The 17,558-nt window shown below is 33.5% G+C and overlaps 1 protein-coding gene across 2 annotated transcripts in view; it reads left to right on the forward strand.

Annotated features, from left to right (window-relative positions):
• The window catches only part of LOC150098186 (lachesin-like), a 426,324-nt gene extending 410,904 nt beyond the window's left edge, over positions 1-15,420 (forward strand). For both annotated transcript variants that reach the window (XM_090406556.1, XM_090406555.1), the window contains exons 9-10: positions 12,609-12,701; positions 14,532-15,420. In XM_090406556.1, coding sequence (XP_090262682.1) covers positions 12,609-12,701; positions 14,532-14,635 — 197 coding nt within the window. In that variant the 3' untranslated portion in view covers positions 14,636-15,420. The remainder of the gene's footprint in view (positions 1-12,608; positions 12,702-14,531) is intronic.
• The last annotated feature ends 2,138 nt before the right edge of the window (positions 15,421-17,558 follow it).

The following is a 17,558-nucleotide window of genomic DNA, read 5'->3' on the forward strand; positions in this document are numbered from 1 at the left end:
GATAATTTTTCTGTTCTCGTAATGGATTTATCTTTCTTTCTCTTTCTTCAGAAGAAAAGACACTTCTAAAATCTACCTTGTGAACAAACGAAACATATAAGCTGTCGTGTTGATTTCTTCTACAACGTATAAAAAAACTTACAATCGGTTTATAACAATCCGTTTGTTTTATTCAGTGACACTTCTAATTTGCATCAAGTTTGGTAACAAAGAGTATTCGCTGACGTGAAATACGAATTAAACATTTCTAACATTACCAAGCTAAAGGATAACTTAATCTTAGTAGATTAAGGTCGGGTGTTTTTGTTTGTTTATTTTATTTTATTTTTATTTTTTCGATAAGGTTATAAACTAAACATTGTATATTCTCTTTCAGGAATTTCACATTTTCCGAAAACACTTTTCAGTGATGTCATTTCTTGTTATTTGACATCAACGAGGTGATAACAAACCTTTGTACCCCTTTTCGAAAACTGACCTAAGTTAGACTAACACGCATGCTCCTTTAATTAGAGATTAGCATCATTCTTCTTATGTAAATCGTAAGCAGTTTATTTTATATTGTAAGATTATAAGCACACTACATTTTCGTTCCATCTGCCAAGATTTTTTAAATGGTGTTTGGAACATACGAAACTCTTTGGTCATTTATTATTTTCTGCATTTAATTTCCAAATTGCTGAGGTCATACGCTAAGGTCATATTTTTTTCTTCTTGAGATGTTGATCTGGTGTTTTGCAATGCCAAACTCTTTTCCATTATTCATGTCAATCGAGCCACAACCACAGTTATATTTATTCCTCTTACTCCACATAAATATTTACTACTCTTACATAGGATTCGAACCCAGACAACCTTCTAGTTGTACTCTTCAAGCGTCTATCTAGAAATGCTTCATTTTTGTTCTAATTTTTAAGAATTTATGTACTCTGTATTCACAGTTCGTTTGTCATCCCTATTGTCATAAGAGAAATTGGACATTACTGAATTCAACACTACCCAATTTATATAAGTTTTTCTTCCCTAGTGGGTTGGAAAGTATATTATACTTCACAAGAAACTGTATCCTTGTTTTCATTCTTGTTTTACCCCTGTTCTCTAAAAAATAAAATAATAAAAACAAAGTAAAAATAATAATAATAAAAATAATATAATAAAATTAATAAAAAAATAATTAATGATAATGAATAATACAATAAATAAAAACAAATAAAATAAAATAATAAAAACAAAGTAAAAATAATAATAAATAATAATAAAAATAATTAATGATAATGAATAATACAATAAATAAAAACAAATAAAATAAAATAATAAAAACAACGCCTGCATTTGAAATATCGTTTCGACTAAGTTATATATAGACAGCAGGTAGTTTCGCATTAGGTTCTTCTCTATCTCAGCATGTATAATGTTGTGACTTAGGTGCCCCTTATGGTGAGAATCACTACCCAAAATCGACTACATCCAATACTGAGGTTCATGCTGAAGGGGATGGGAGATAGGGCTAGTGAAGATACTGAGAGCTAACTGCATATAATTTTTTCCATATCAAGTCTTTCTTAAACTATACGTTGATTTTTTTATTATGTGCAGTACAAGCATTATTTTTTTTATATATTTTTTTCTGGATCCGATTTGGATAAGTGCAAATTCGAATGGAATGTGAAGAAGTGTTGTACTTTGGTCACAGAAGATGGAATGTAGTGTACTATTCCGATGGAATTGCTCCAGAAAGCTGAGGAGATAGGAGCTGGGGAGATCAATGATTGTCGCAAGGGAATTGAAGTAGTGGGGATATATTGCAAAACTTGGAGGGTGACTCGCAACTGCGGTCAGTAATGAGACAGTCATTGGGAGAAAGTAAGGAAGCGACCCTATCTCTGTGTAAGGCATACTCCGGAATGCCTGCACACAGATCTGATCACTTGAATATATAGTGGATAAAAAAATGGAAAGAAGAGTTCGAAGACAGGTTACTAAATTTGTATGACGACTGTGGAATTTTGGATACGAAGACAGATTGACGGTATGTGATTAATATTGTGGGGAAGACAGGAGATAGAGGATAGAGGCAATGTGATTTAGATATAACTTGAAGACATGAGCTTATCCGACAGATAGAATATTGGCAGTCCTGTCCAATATTCTATCGCTTTGGTAGAACACGATGGCATCCCTTAAAATATATAAAAGTTATGTGAGCGGAGAGAGGAGTGAGAATTTTTTTTTCTCACTCGAAGAATGGTGAATATATTGATGAAATAGGTTGTGTTCAGTATGGGATATTATAGTTATTTTGTAGTCTATAGAATGGATATTCTTCTGGAAATGAGTTGTAACTGGGCACAGGCCCGAATCCGCCTGTATCTGAACCGGTATACGACTGATAAATACTACTAGAACGCACTTAGACCCGTTGTCAATATATTTGTGAGGTTCGTAGTGGACCCACTCAATTCGTTGCTAACGTTTGGAGGGTTGTAATATCATCCGCCCACCATCCAATGCTCATGTTACGGTGATACTCAAGTAAAGTATCTAAAACATCCGTTGATCGAGGAGGGGAAACACTTATCCCGCTAAAATATCTTCGATATCTTGTGTGTGTGTTTTTTTTTTTTTTTGATATAACAGTATTCAGGCAGAAAGAGAATATAAGATCGATAGAAAACGAATATGAGCAAATGGTATTGTAATACCATTCACATATTTGAGATAATTTTCTTCTGCCAAAAGAGACTTCCTCGGATATATAATAATCCTCACTGTTGACTCTGTGACTACTCAGTATTACTTATATAAAGACAAAATGTCGGATCTCAATTATATATAGTAGATAAATTTGAAATTATACGAAGCAAGTGTAGGAGCTTAGCTCCAAATTGAAAACGAACTTCAGTTGAACGTTTTGATAAAAATATTCCAAATTTTGCTATAAAATTAATTCTCGCAATCCACATTCCAGACATTTCGCGACCAACTGAAGTCACTGTTGTCGTTATAAGTCAACATGATTTAGATATAAGTAGGAGACAATAATAGAAAGCAGGTATACTGTTGCAAAACACCCGACGCAAATTGCTCGCTGTGCTATAAACGCATTAAATAATAAAATCCGTAGTATTATATTAAGACAATGCTAGTAATTATAACTAGTTAACAACAAAAGATTTCAGCTAGCCCATGCAGGAAGAGGACTTAGGTCTACCTCCTTCTTCCCCCCCCCCCCCCCATCTCTCTACATGCACACATACATTATTACCCATGCTCAGTCTTCAACGTTAACCTGTCCTTAGTTCGGTTTACGTAGTCCTAAATTTTCCCGAAGAGCCCATTAGCTGGCCTCCAGTGTGTATTAACAATCCCCACAACCGCAGACACGGTTTGCTGAACCCATGCAACGCGCTTACCTTCATGAGAATGGCACTGGCTCTCCCGCTACACAGGGACTATTCAGACATAAAGCGAACAAGCACGACAAGCGATGGACAGATATGGCATACTTGAGAATCTCTAAGTAATATCGTGGCATGGTTTTCAGGAGTGTGACGTTCCTTAGAAACACTAGAGACGGCAGACACCAGAGAGAGAGATAGAACTCCTTTCTAAAGTTAGGGCTAAACAACTGTCACGAGACTCGGAAACAAACTGTTACACCACCACCAACCTTCTCTTGGCAGAAGCCTCAAGCCTCATCACTCACTGGAAATGGAGTGGGATAACTTCTTAGAAATCGCCTAAGTTTAACTGACTTAATTTATGGTATGATCTGCATAAATAACTCTCTCTTTATCCAAGAGTAGCTACAAATATTTCGTTTCTTAAGTTCAGTATTATTCAGATCAATTTTAATCACTCGAAGTGTAATTATCTGTATTTCAATGGGCTCAAATATACGTGGGCCTTACATTTTATATGCTGTGTATTATCTACGGGCAACCCTGCCAGAAGGCACACACAATTAATTACTTCGGTAATTCAAAATCAACTCAGCAGTGAATTAAACAAATTTAGTGATTAGTTGGTTCCCCTCTGGATGCTCTGATTTTTTCTTCAGAACCAAACTGCTTCGAACTCACCAAAGTGTACCATTAGATTTCTATCCAGAGCTGAGTACCGCATGGATAATTATGCAGTTTATAGCCGTTTCATCTTTAATAGGAAGATGATCCATTAAATATTATATTTTATTATAATTGAGCTAGGCTATAGACAACGTAAACATTTATTTTTATTTAAGAATAATGTTTTATAATTGTTTTGTTACATCGGTAAATTTCGTTTCGTTGACTCATTCGTTTCATCTTTCCCCATGTCTTTACTTGTTCGCCAGTTTCTTTCTCAGCGAGTAACACCATCTTGAATACAAGATGGTGTTACTCGCTGAGGAAGTAACACCATCTTGAATACAAACTAATCCATCAATTGCAAAGCCGGCCGTTATAACACAAACTTTGTCAACAGAGCCTGCCTATATCAATTCATCGCCAACCTCTCCTTGTTTTCCAAGGCTTTCCTCACTCACCATATCACGTACTTACTCATTCACATTACAGCACCGATAACACCACAGATTGTAGGTAAAAACATCACATACTTGATTATTTTAGACATTGAAAAGTATTTTATGCAACATTACTACTGACTATGTGCCAAACAATGCTCGAGTTCTATTTTGTTCATCATCAAATATTTCAGTTCGAGATTATTTTCTTTCTCTTTCTTCCTTCCTGATTTACGCTTACACGTAGACCCACACTTTACCATGCAGGCAATCGAAACCAAATGCGACGGAATAAGGTGTTTTATCCTTATTCCGTAGTGTTCTATGTCTGTGCGTGTGTTCTTCTGGCCTCTTTGCCTGTTTTAAGAAACGAAAAACCTGAGTTTCCGGAAGAAACACCCTTCACTTCCGTACGAAAGCGACTACGTCCCCATTTCATGGAAAACATCTCATAAAGGTTCACCTCACGCCATAGACAGGATTCGATCCGGGTCTTGTCAACCAAAGAGGTCATCAGTACCTATGAAACAGAACAGACGCTGTTAATCTACCGATAGTCACCACAAGTAGATTAAGTGTAATCGGTTCTAATTATTATCCTGTAATTAGAAATAGGTTGACCGACCACGACAAGTTTCTTTAAATCAAGATATAGGAATACGTCATAATGTACATATAACATTCATATATGAGGTAACCAAGCAGTAAGCATTGTTGGCCGAGTGGTTAGCGTATCCACTCACCAGCGAAGAGGCTGCTAGTTCGAATCCCACGTAGACATGGGTGTTTGTGATTGTTCTCTCTCGATATGCACTGGGTCACCGTGGGAGTAGTAGACCCAAAACCTCCCGCAAAGGGAGAGACATTCACCTTGCAGTGGGTAGAAAAATAGACTGTTAATTCTTAAAATATGAGGTTATATTCGTTGCTGGGGTAATGCAACATTTGAATAAGCAGATTTCGACTTTCCCTACTAAACTCTCTATTTTTTGGTTCAACTTTTCCCTTCTAAACTACCTCTGCTAGTTTAATACTAAAGATTAAATAAATAATAAACTCTCTAGCGTCTGCATGCTCTCAACACATCAGCTTCTTTATAAGAGCTCTACGTTTCCAAGAGATGAAATTTTTTTTGGTCACCTCCATGTTGTTCATCACTTAATTCAAGTGCTAATGAAGTCTTGAGACATTATGCTAAGACAAGCTAATGGCTGATCTTAGGTAAAGTGCACCCAGCTCTTGATGAAACTTCGTCCAAAGTTCTGCCACCCGCTCAACCGTACTTATCAGCATCTGTTGCGTCATAAAAAGCGACGCCAATCTCTTCTTTCCCCCAATAGCTTACTTCCCTCTAGAAAAGCTCTGCTGTAGTTAGTGGAACGCAATCATCCGACTACTTAATTATCCATTATGTGGGTCTAATATCAACAATCTTAAGGAAAGAGAGAAGGGGGATTCCAGATTAATTCCATATCGTGCTATATTATTTTACTTGGAAATCAAATTTATTATTAAACAAATCAAGAGTTGCATCAGTTAATACTGCAAGCAGCTGTCATTCCGATATCTTTTCTATATTTGTTCTCTGCACGATAACAATTTGTTATTTAAAGAACTAATCGCATATGAATTAATTTGTTTCACTTTTCGGGTGTCTAGAGATCGTCTTACTTAGTTTGATATTCTTCAAACAGAACTCCACTGTCGTTTGAAGTTTACATAACAAAGTTGTAATTAAATTCTACTTATTTAAAAAACGAACTACAGTTTTAATTATGTAAATTCAACGTATGCAATATCTTAACTAATAGTTGCATACTTAATAATTTGCGCTCACAATATTTAAGTCTGGAAAGTTTTCTAATAAGATTTAAGCGCTCTCTTTACTTATCGTTCTGAAATTACTGTTGACTAATCACGTAATTCAACGGCTAATTTTAATTTGACCCCCAGGTCTTCTTCAAATAAGCAAGTTTTGTATATAACAATAGGAAAACGAACAGCTGACTTCTCTATGGATACAGATTAGAATGGATTTAAGTTCAAATGGTATCGCGAATATCAAAAGCATTTCGAACTGTATGAATTTAATTAAAATAATAATGTTCATCCTTTGTTATACAAGAACAAGTGCAGTTTCTGTTGGTAAAGGCTGAATTCTGTGAATTTCTGTAGAAATATTAATGGTGGTGGTGAGCGGTAGATGGCGTAGTTGCGGTTAGTTGTAGTTGGTGGATTGAGTGGTGGAGACAGAGTAAGCCCTCCCTCGATGAGTCTTTGGACTCCCTGGAGGTGTCAAGTAATAATAATAATAATAATAATAATAAAATTCAATGTGGAACTTGTCTTATAGGTTATCATGTTATAGTTGGTAATCAGCTAGTTATGAAACTTTCGTATGTCACTACGATCTAAGAAAAATCTTACCTCTATTACATAATGTAATAAGGTAGGATTACGGTGATGTACCGCGGGTGGATAAGGATTTATTTTTATATATATTTTGTATTCGAAAACTCTGATGAAGAGGGCAAAGAAGGACTTTTTAAGGCCTGTAGTAAATGGTCTCACACCTGTGGGATGAAATTCATCTCCCACCTAAAGACAATCACAAGAATCGGTTGATAATTTTATTTTTCATTTTTTATTTCATGAAGATGAACCGAATTTAGAATTAAAATTTGGGAATAAAAATACAAAAAAATCTCTAAGGTCCTCTACTGGCAAAACTAATCATCCCAAAATGCAGTAATGAGCATCTGTGCATTATAAATATCGTAATTTATAGACAGAAATCAATTTTTACTTTTGCACACACACGAAATTTACAGTGAACATTTGGAATACATTTTTCTCAATATTGGATACGATAGCAATGGAATTTGGAGGTTCTGTTTTACAATTAGTTTTGTTATGTAAATTAAGGCATTGACTAGCTATGCCCTCTTTGATGCGGTGAATAATAATGAACTTCTTGTTCACACATAGAAGATTACCATAAAAGCACCATCAGTACTCAAATTAGTTCATTAAGCTACCAATGGGATCTGAGTAGACAAACACATTCTCACTGCTGTAAGAAAATTTTATGATTCTAATTTCGTTGTATTGACATTCCTGTATTTGCTGTAACAATGGAGAGAATATCTTGTCGAAACCGTAGAGTATAAGATTTGCAAGGCTCATTTTCTGTGTTCCTTACTTTTTATCCAAATATTATTAAGGACATCTTATATTCAGGTAGTCTTCTACAAATAAACTTGTGTAAGACTCTGGAGACTGTATGAGATTGTTGCGCTAAACTTCTTCATGGAGAGGTTGGTTTCCTGGATGTACTCTAAAAGTTAGCGTATTTTATCCACTACTAGCAGAGCTGAGATAAACAAGTGAAGAAAATATTTTGGGATAATGTAGTAGGATCTTACTTTATCCTGGAATAGTATTTGACTAAAAACAGAAAGATGCCAACACACACAAAAAACTGTTTTAATATTCTTGTTTACTGTAAACAAACAGGAATATTTGAACGCTTTTGATCAATACAGACGAAATGCAATACATGTCAAAATTAATTCATAAAAAATTAAAAAGAGAATACAAGATGGAGTATTCCTTAACTCTCTCTCTCTCTCTCTCTCTCTCTCTCTCTCTATCTATCTATCTATCTATCTATCTATCTATCTATCTATCTAGGTCAGATCTGACCTGCCCTGCAAACAAAGTGATAATCACCTATGCCCTGAATACCGCCTCTAGCACCTGTAACTACACACACAGCCAAGAAGACTACTGGAATTTAATCCACACAGACGAAAACAGACACAGAACATGCAATTTCATCTTCATCTGCGCTAAGGCCGTCATCTACAGCTTTTACCTAAAACAGACAAGAAGTAACCAGCACCCATCGATCACTGAAGCTGCACAAACCCTCATGCACATCCTCCGTCGGAAACTAAAAAGCAGGCTTCTATTGGAACTTGAGCACTTTAAAGAAACAAGAACTGTCGCGAAATTCCTAGAGGAGTGGAATCCAACTGGTACCCTCTTCTGGATTGACGACGACAATGTGCTTCATCTGAATGATAACTCAGAATGAAACTGAACTGTTAATTTTGAATATTCATTTATATCTCTATTGTACACCCGAAAGGAAAATGTTTTTTTCTTTCTCTGTAAATATATACTTATAATATGTAAATAGTCATTGTTGCCTATCGTGTAATGTTTATTTTAACAAGTTAAATAAAAAAAAAAAATAAAAATATCTATCTATCTATCTATCTATCACAATGGAAAGAGATAAAAAACGACATCCGACCGTTTTCTACATTTTAATTTTGACAGTTTGATATTTGATATCTACATTTTAATTTTGTCTTTTTGATATCTGATTCATTATGAATTAATTTTACTCTGTCTATGCTACTTCAGATATTTCTCTGATAGCTACGAATATATACCGATAAGCATAATACAGTTAATAAAAGGGAAAGCAAAAACTAAAATCACTAATGATACGATAGTGAGGGAGCTGCTTGACGACTACACTATTAAGAACAGTGCTGAATAAAAAATCATTTTGGTCATGTTGAAATACTCAGTTAACAGTGCTCTTTCAATCGCACTGGTTTCCATATCCCATTGCCTCTTATTAGTGCATCTTTCTGCTTTATTTGGATAAGTAATGCATGTTTACATTCTTATGTGAATATTAACCTATCCCTAACTAATGGGATCGAAATGGGTTAAGACTAGATTAAAAGAGCGGTACTTTTTCACAACATTAAGCCGTTAAAGGTTTCATTTGGCCGTGGCCGGTTCCGTAATCGGCGAACATTTTCTCTTTTACTGCTTAATTTATGGAAACACCTCCGAAGGAAGATGTCTCCATTCCGGAAGAAAGTACATCATAAAAGAGAGAATTTCCTAATGCTTAATTTACTCGAGAACATTTTCTTGGAGATAGCGTTAAACTTTCTTTGCTAAGAACTTATCTAACTTGACTATTCTTGGTGACTAAAAGACCAGAACTGTTTGTACTCCCTGGATGCCTTTATCTGATGTTAGAAGAAGGCTATCTGCTGTTTTTAATGCGCTGAGAAATTAAACGTTTTGTCTTTGCCAAGCGAAGGTTTCAAGAAAGAAAATTCACACTTGTTTCACCTTAAGTTTTCTTTTCGACTTTCTTAGAGGTCTCTAAGAAAAAAAAAAAACGACATAATTAGCTAATTGTCTGTAAGATTATAATGAGAAAATAACTAGGACCAGTGTATTAATATAGCCGTATTTTTCTTCTCTAGTGCACTCCCTAGAAAAAGACTTTATAACACCTTTTCTGTTTGCCCAGGTAATTTAGGTTTTTGTACTTGGAATACTTTTTTTCCCTAAAACTCACTTCATTGTAAAATTTTAGCTGGTGACTTTCCACCCTCCCTCACCTGGCATTCTTTCCTCGAGATTTTTATTTTACGTTACTTGGGAATTCTTTAAAAACTACTAAATTAAACACGAAGTAATCTACAGTATTACTGAGTTCGTCTTGTATAAATTTGATCGAAGATGCAGCATCTTTGAGATGTATTCTTATAAAGTACTGATAAGGTTTCATGAATTATATGGATTTGTTTTTCGCTTTTGAGGTTGTACCACCAGTAAGTTTTTTAACTTACTGGTTGTACCACCAGTAAGTTATAAAATCAGAATCAGATGTTGTCGTTTTGTTTAATAAGAATCCATCCAAGAAAGGTAAACCTATACCACATCATTACCCTGGATAATTTTGATCTGAAGACCAAATACAATACTTTTCAAGCCACTACAGATTCTAATAACCAGAGTATAATCGCAAGCAGGAAGATAAAAATCACTTAATCTCCCAAATGTAGATAAGGCGAGAATTTTATGACAGTTTCTTAAATATTAATGTGATTTATTTATTTATATATCGAATTTACTTGTTATTTATTTATATATCGAATTTACTTGTTATTTATTTATATATCGAATTTTCTTGTTATTTATTTATTATTGGTATTCTGCATTATATCATTTATATATCGAAAAGTCCAGAATAAAAAGAGTCTAAGCAGGACTTTTATGCTTAGACTCCCTTGGATGAGATTCGAGTCAAGCATACTAATGATTATAACTAGTGTAATGACATATGAAGTAATTCAGAAAGATGTAAAGTAAAATAAATCCTTTGTAGATCCGTAAATATGCATTAAAATAATTAAATCCTCTTAAGAAGAGTATTAAGAATTCAGTATAAAGTGTCAATAATTCTATAATAAGATTTCACTGATTATCCACTTATTCGAAAGTAGTTTTAAATCATATTCTGCAGAAGAAAGATATAAATATTCACATTTTATAAACAGGCAAGGACATTGATCCTAATCTGACGATTACGAGGCTTATGATATTTGGAACATGATATCAATATCCCTTTATAAAATAAGGATACTTAATTCTTCTTCTTCTAAATCTAACGAAGTTAAACTATATTGGTTCGAAACAGTTTTGTCATCTTTGAAACTTTTAATCAAAGGATAATTTAAATATATATATATATATTAGATCCTAACCAAAGAAAAGCAACTCAAACCGGGTTGTTTTGGTATTTTCAAAATTTTCATCAGATATTTCAAAGAACGTGTTACTTCATGTTACTTACCTACCTGTTATAAGTATACCTACGTCTTATTTTATTTTTTAAGTTTTAGTTACCACAAGGAATTCTTTCAAAGCTCGTTTTTTCGTTTCAACCATTTTTAAACTTCTTTTTAAGTATTTGTTTATTTCGAACAGCATTATGTTAGTAGTTTTGCAATAAGCTCAATTCTTCACTCTTATTCTATATCAATGCACCATAATGGAAGTAATATTTATTACAGTAGGTGAAAGCTCTTATTTGATTTTAATTAGTTTAGAAATATCTAATGACGTTAATCATATTATATAGAATATGGTACTACTTTTTAAAGTTAACTTTATTAGACTAAACGTATATTCTACTGGTATTGTTTTATCAACAATAGCTGAATGCAGTTATTTTCTTAGATTTGTTTTAGATATGAATTAGAACAATCATAGATTGTGCTGGGATATCGTATGAACTCCTTCAGGGGGTATTACAAGAAATTATGACTATCTTTCGGAAAATAATAACACTTAATATTATAAAATGCTAGTGAAACTCACACATAAAAATAGATCGTTATGCTAGGTTGTAAGTTTACAAGGATTGTTAGAGAATATCATTATTAAAATAAACAGCATGTTTATAAAATATCCTTGTGTCTTCTACGATAACAGCAGTTTTATTTTCTTTCAATTAATTTTTCTTTTGCTATTATCAAAAGTTTAAAAGTTGTGTTCAGTAAAACAACTTTCTCTCAATATACGTATTATACAACCAAAAATTAGAGGAATCCCAGTGTTTGTAGCCAAGACTTAAATGAAAAAAAAAAACAAGACTTAAAATGAAACAAAACCAAACTAAGGTTTTGTTTCATTTTAGTCTTGACAACAACAAAGGGACTATCAAAACGTGTTACTTGCAACAATTCTTATCAGATACATAAATCGCCTTATTATCATGTATATTTATGGAATCTGATGTTGATTTATAGAAAAGGGGCAATGGAGAATTGAAGAATTTTAAATATTGTCGTACATTAAAAGAGACACAAGAAAAGTCGACAAATTCCCTGAAGACTTTGAAGCAAAAATCACGATTCCATTCATGACAATATTTATGTTAATACGACATTTTACTGCGAGATCATTCAATAATTCTCTTTCTACACAAATATTTACCAAGAAATTTGAATGACAATAGCTTCTGTTATTCCAATGGAATATTTTGTTTGATAGCATAGTTTACATTTATTTTGATGGTTACAGAATTCAAATTAAAAGTATGTTGTTTCTATGTTTACCATCAAAGTACTTGGAAAATAATAATTTCTAGTTGTTTTCAAGAATCTCCTTTTTTTTTAATTTCTCATAGAGCAGTGAATCGCTATCTTGAAATTTAACACTTAGAAATAAAGAAAATGCAAGTTGCTCTACCATAATTCTTTTGTTTTTCTAGATGGAAAATACAGAACGGCAGAAGATGCATCAGCGCTGGAAGACCATACTGTATCAGTTGGGAAAAAGAGAAACAGATCTGGTATTGAGCGTGGTAAGTATTTGTAAGCTTAAATGTGTGTGTGTTAAACTAGTACTTTATTTCCAAATCGTTGGTTAATGAAGATTTTTGTAGATGCCTTTGTTTTGTGAATGCCCTTCGGAAACTTTTGTTACTATCGATATTTTTTACAAGAATCACCCAAAATTTTCAATACGTTTTTCAATAAGTTTATATTCATTAGTCTCTTTTGAGCAAATACATGCGACTGATAAAATATTCAAAAGTTTTGTCCCTTCAAAATAAGGAAGTATTTCAATTGACGCTTTTGATCTCTTTGCTTATTAGATTTTTCAGAAAAGAAGAGAAAATTTCTAGCATTCATTAAGAACTGAAAACATGTCATTGTATCTTCAACTTAACTTTTAATTTCAGCCCATACAAAAGTATGTTTAACAGATTAGTTGAACTCTTCGGTAATAATAATAAAACTTACTGCTTAAACCAAATGTAACGTGTATATTCTGCTCTTATTTTACCTTGTGGATGATGCGGCACATTTGAAATTATAATGAGAATCAAATAACGATGAAGGAGAAATAAAAAAGAATCAATTGGCTAACTCCTCGGGTAGCCTCTCTTACGGGCGTGCAGTATGTTAAAAAAATGTTGTTTCATTAAAATCATTTCTGTTACCGATTAATGAACATATGAGTTAAGAGTTCCTTCAACTTTAACTGGTTTGCTATTAGTTATTACTCGAATGCAAATAGGATTTTATGTTGCACAATGGGCTATAGTTATCCTAACCAAAAAGAAGATATCCTACAAATGAAACTGTTTGTGGGTTTTACCAGATGTTATGATATATAAATAAATAAATGAAGCTGTGTGTGCGCGCTAAATTTTGCAGCAATGCGGGCTTATTTTCAGAATAAGCAGACAATTCATTTCAGGAATAAATAAATTATTTTAGTCCTAATAAAATAGTTTATTTGAAATAATTACATATTGAATATTATAAAACTAGAATCTTCTAGGTTACTAAATCTTTTTTTCTAACATGTTATTTCATATTTTTCTCAAAGCGAAGAGTTCTCTGGTTGAAAAGTCCACTTCAATGGATGTCAAAATGCAGTCCATACTCATGTGCGTCACTGTTAAAAACTTTTACAAAAACACGATTTTGTGATGCCTAAAAATGACTTCAACGTTTTTCAAATACGTGAACGTTTGCAAAAAAATACACAAAGCCAAATCCAAAGAATATGCAGGCTACCATATGATAGTCTACGTATTTGTGCTCTGTGTTTGTAGAAAAAAACACATCGACGAACGATTCTGATTTTGTCATCAATAGTAACACTGATATTCAATTCTTTGATCTAAGATTTAAAATTGAGTCTAAGAGCTTTAGGACGTTCCGTCTTCTCTAGAGTAAATAAGTTCAATAAAGGATTGCTACAGTTTTAATGCCGATAATTATCAGCCTTCTAAACACATCAACTCTTTAGAGAAAGTAGGCTTAGATTATAGTCTAAACCTACTTTTCTTTCCATTCAAAGCACTGTGGTGGAAGACGTAGCAATACTTTATATACATCTGTGCATTGAAACACACATTCCTTTCATAAGGATGCATAACCAACATTCGTTACAGAGAAAGTGAATCAACGAAGTGCAATTACCATGAGTGGAAATTACAGCGTGCTTGAACTTTCACATCGTTTACCACTGCTATCATTATTCCTAACACAGCCCTTCTTTCTCTGCTGTAACTTGTTTCTAAACTCTTTAAGAAGTCCATCTCAAACACCATCTTCCATCACTTTCTCTCATTATTTCTCAATGTTTTACTCTTCTTTTTTTTTCTTTTATTTTGCAGGCAAAAGTGGGAATCGTCAAGCAAATTCTTCTTCTGTCTCGTCACACAGCCAATGTATCTACGTTATAGCTACAGCCCTCGCATTTCTCTCCAAGATCACATAACAGCGGGAAGATAAACAGACTTTACATCACTAGACAAAGCAACGCTCATTAGTGAAATGAGCGTAGCCCCTTCAAGACTAGGACTGATGTCGACAACTGAAAAGATCTTCGTGCTCAAGTACGCGAACTCATCACAGAGACGCCTGTCTAGCAAACAGCTACACGCCTCGTTATGGAGATCGAGTGGGAAATGTTTTTCGCTACTATTGCGTTTATGCCGTTCAGTTTCTTATTCTTCCACAAGAAAAAAAAAAAGTTTTTTGACAGCCCACAATCTTTGGTGAATCATTCCAACAAACGCAAAGCAATGTAAAAGACTAGTGGTATTTACCACGTGTGAACATGTATTTAAACCTTACTGAATATTTGCAATTACCCGTCAAGAACATTTCGATTATTGCAAATGTTACTGTTCATCTTCAATCCAACAATCTTCCTTCCAATTTCCCTCTTCCTGTCGACCAAGTGTACAGCAGATACAATCAAAATACACCTGCTGATGATCTACTTTACTGATGCTTGCAGACAAAGCGCCCCCTATCATGTATTCCAATAAATAACACCAATATATGAGACTGTGACTTAAGAGCAATATGAATGAAGGGAAAAAAAGACTTCCATACCGAACATTATCCAGCGCTGTTCATGTCCAGCAAAATCTCCTCGTGGTGAATGCAGCGATGTTATATAGGTCTGTTCAGAATATTTAGGGGAAGAAAATAAATAAAATAAAAAAACAATATGTCACTATGTATTATCTTTAGTCTACAGCAGTTCGGCTAGGAATGTACATAAATATCATGGTATAGTATTTATATGTATATGTCAATAAAATACTTTAAAAAATAAATCGCTTGTTGTCACAGTAATAAAGAGAATTGTGGATTCAGTTTTTTTGAGAAAATAGTCTGTGTAGCTATTAAATTTCATACATTAACTGGTCAGTCATACAGGACATTAGTCTAAGTGGCTACTGCAGTAATAGATCTAGTTTTATAACGTTATTAGTGATACATGAAACAAGAAGTTTCCAATAGCTATTTATCCCTCAAGTACTTTCAGCTATCTACAGGGTTCAAGGCTTAAATCTTTCTACTTCGTCTTGAAAAAGAGGATCGTCGCAGAAATGTTAAAAAATAAAATAGTGGCGAATTATGTAGATTATACCGTGAATTACTACTATCATTTGTCCTATGGTATCTCGTGTGCATCTTTCTCTCCCCTACTTGCGCTTGTCTTTAACAATACAATTATGTGTAATAAAATTCCGTTCTAAATATTACCTTTATTCACTAGTTCAATATCTGTTTATCAATTTTAATATTTGTAATCCCATATATATTAGAATTTCTCAATCATTCTTTAGTCAATTGTGAAAAGCTTTTAGATTCCATTTGCCCTCATTAAGAATAACTAACTCATTAAGAATTTTACAAGCCTTGCAGACAAAGCCGATCTCAAACACATCTCGGCTGTGTTGTTACAAAGCAAGTAGTCGAGCAGAGTCCAGGTAATTGGTTATTTGGGAATTCTATGTCTGTGTTACATTTTAGATAAACTTATGTCCACTTGGGGAAGTCCAGTAATATTTTCGTCAATCAGTTAATCTTAACTATCCATCAAAAATGATATAAATCCTAAATCCAGTCCATTGTCGGCAACGTCAATGCAAAACTCAGTTTAAGATCTCACACTCATATCGGTCATTATTTATTTCTTTTTGTGATGTTGAGCCATGACAAAAAAAAAAGTGTGTGCAGTCGTATGAACGAATGCCTTCTGTAATTATTAATGTATTTATTTCTTATGTGATTACTAAGTATAGTAAATATTAAAATAAGCGTTGCGTATTCATTGCATCTATATAAGGAATATCGTATTTTATTTCTTATTTCAAAGTTAATAGTCTTTAATGCTAATTTCAGTCCAAGTATCATGCGTTAATGTTTACTCATCCTTGTAATTGCGAGTCTGTGCTCTAGTTATCAGCATACTAGTTTTGTGAACTCCATCTATATCTTAGAACGGTTTCGTTTTCAAAATGGCAGCCTGTTTAACTTGTCTCGATAATAGACGTTCCTTAGAGCCTATCTGCAGCTAATAATATGTTCATATATAACCTAGTTTGTTGTCTATGGTCTAATGATCTAAGATAATGGTGGTTATTCTGCAATTTTGCTGGTCTTAAGTTAGCGTATCCGCTCTCCAACAGGCGGTGTGGAGGGGGGGGGGGGGGTTGGAATCCTATCGCAGACATGATGCTTGTGATTGTCTTTATGCTGTAGATGAATTTCATCGGCCAGAGTAAATTGGAGATCCTCTTCTTTGGTGGCTGAAGTAGTTTGAAAAGTTCCAAATTTGGTTTCTAGAGCAGGATTTCCGAACAATGTAAAATATTAATTTAAAAAACACATAAATTATTAAAAATAAAATTATAAACTTATAATACAAATGTATTATAAGTTTATAACCTTTCATTGGTGAGATTTATATAGTAAAAATATATAAAATTGTTTTATCATATTGTGCGTTGTATAATTAGTATTTCTTGGTTCTATTGATGTTAATCTGCGGGGGGGGGCTCTTTCTCTAGACCAAAGGCAATCGGTTTTATCATTATATACTTTGGTGATAATGATCAGTTAAGTTTATATTCTCTAACAGAATTCATATTCTATTACAGCGTATATCTTAAGATGTTTCACATAATTTCTTACAAAGAGGAAAAAGGACAGCTCTCGCATACTCCTCAGTCTTCAGTCGTTACAAAATGTCTCTCTGTTCCTGCAAAACAAAGGTCAAAAAAATGCTGTGTGTTGTAATTAAAGAAATACTCCCGTGTATTTTAAGTTACTTTTAAGTAAGCAAAAGTTCGACTAATATTATGATTATGAGGAAGAGATATGTTGGTTACTAAAACAGG

This window comes from Typopeltis vanoorti, chromosome 16 (genome assembly GCF_054136105.1).
Source record: "Typopeltis vanoorti isolate ZY-2024b chromosome 16, IOZ_Tvanoo_1.0, whole genome shotgun sequence".
In the NCBI taxonomy this organism is placed as follows: domain Eukaryota; kingdom Metazoa; phylum Arthropoda; class Arachnida; order Uropygi; family Thelyphonidae; genus Typopeltis; species Typopeltis vanoorti.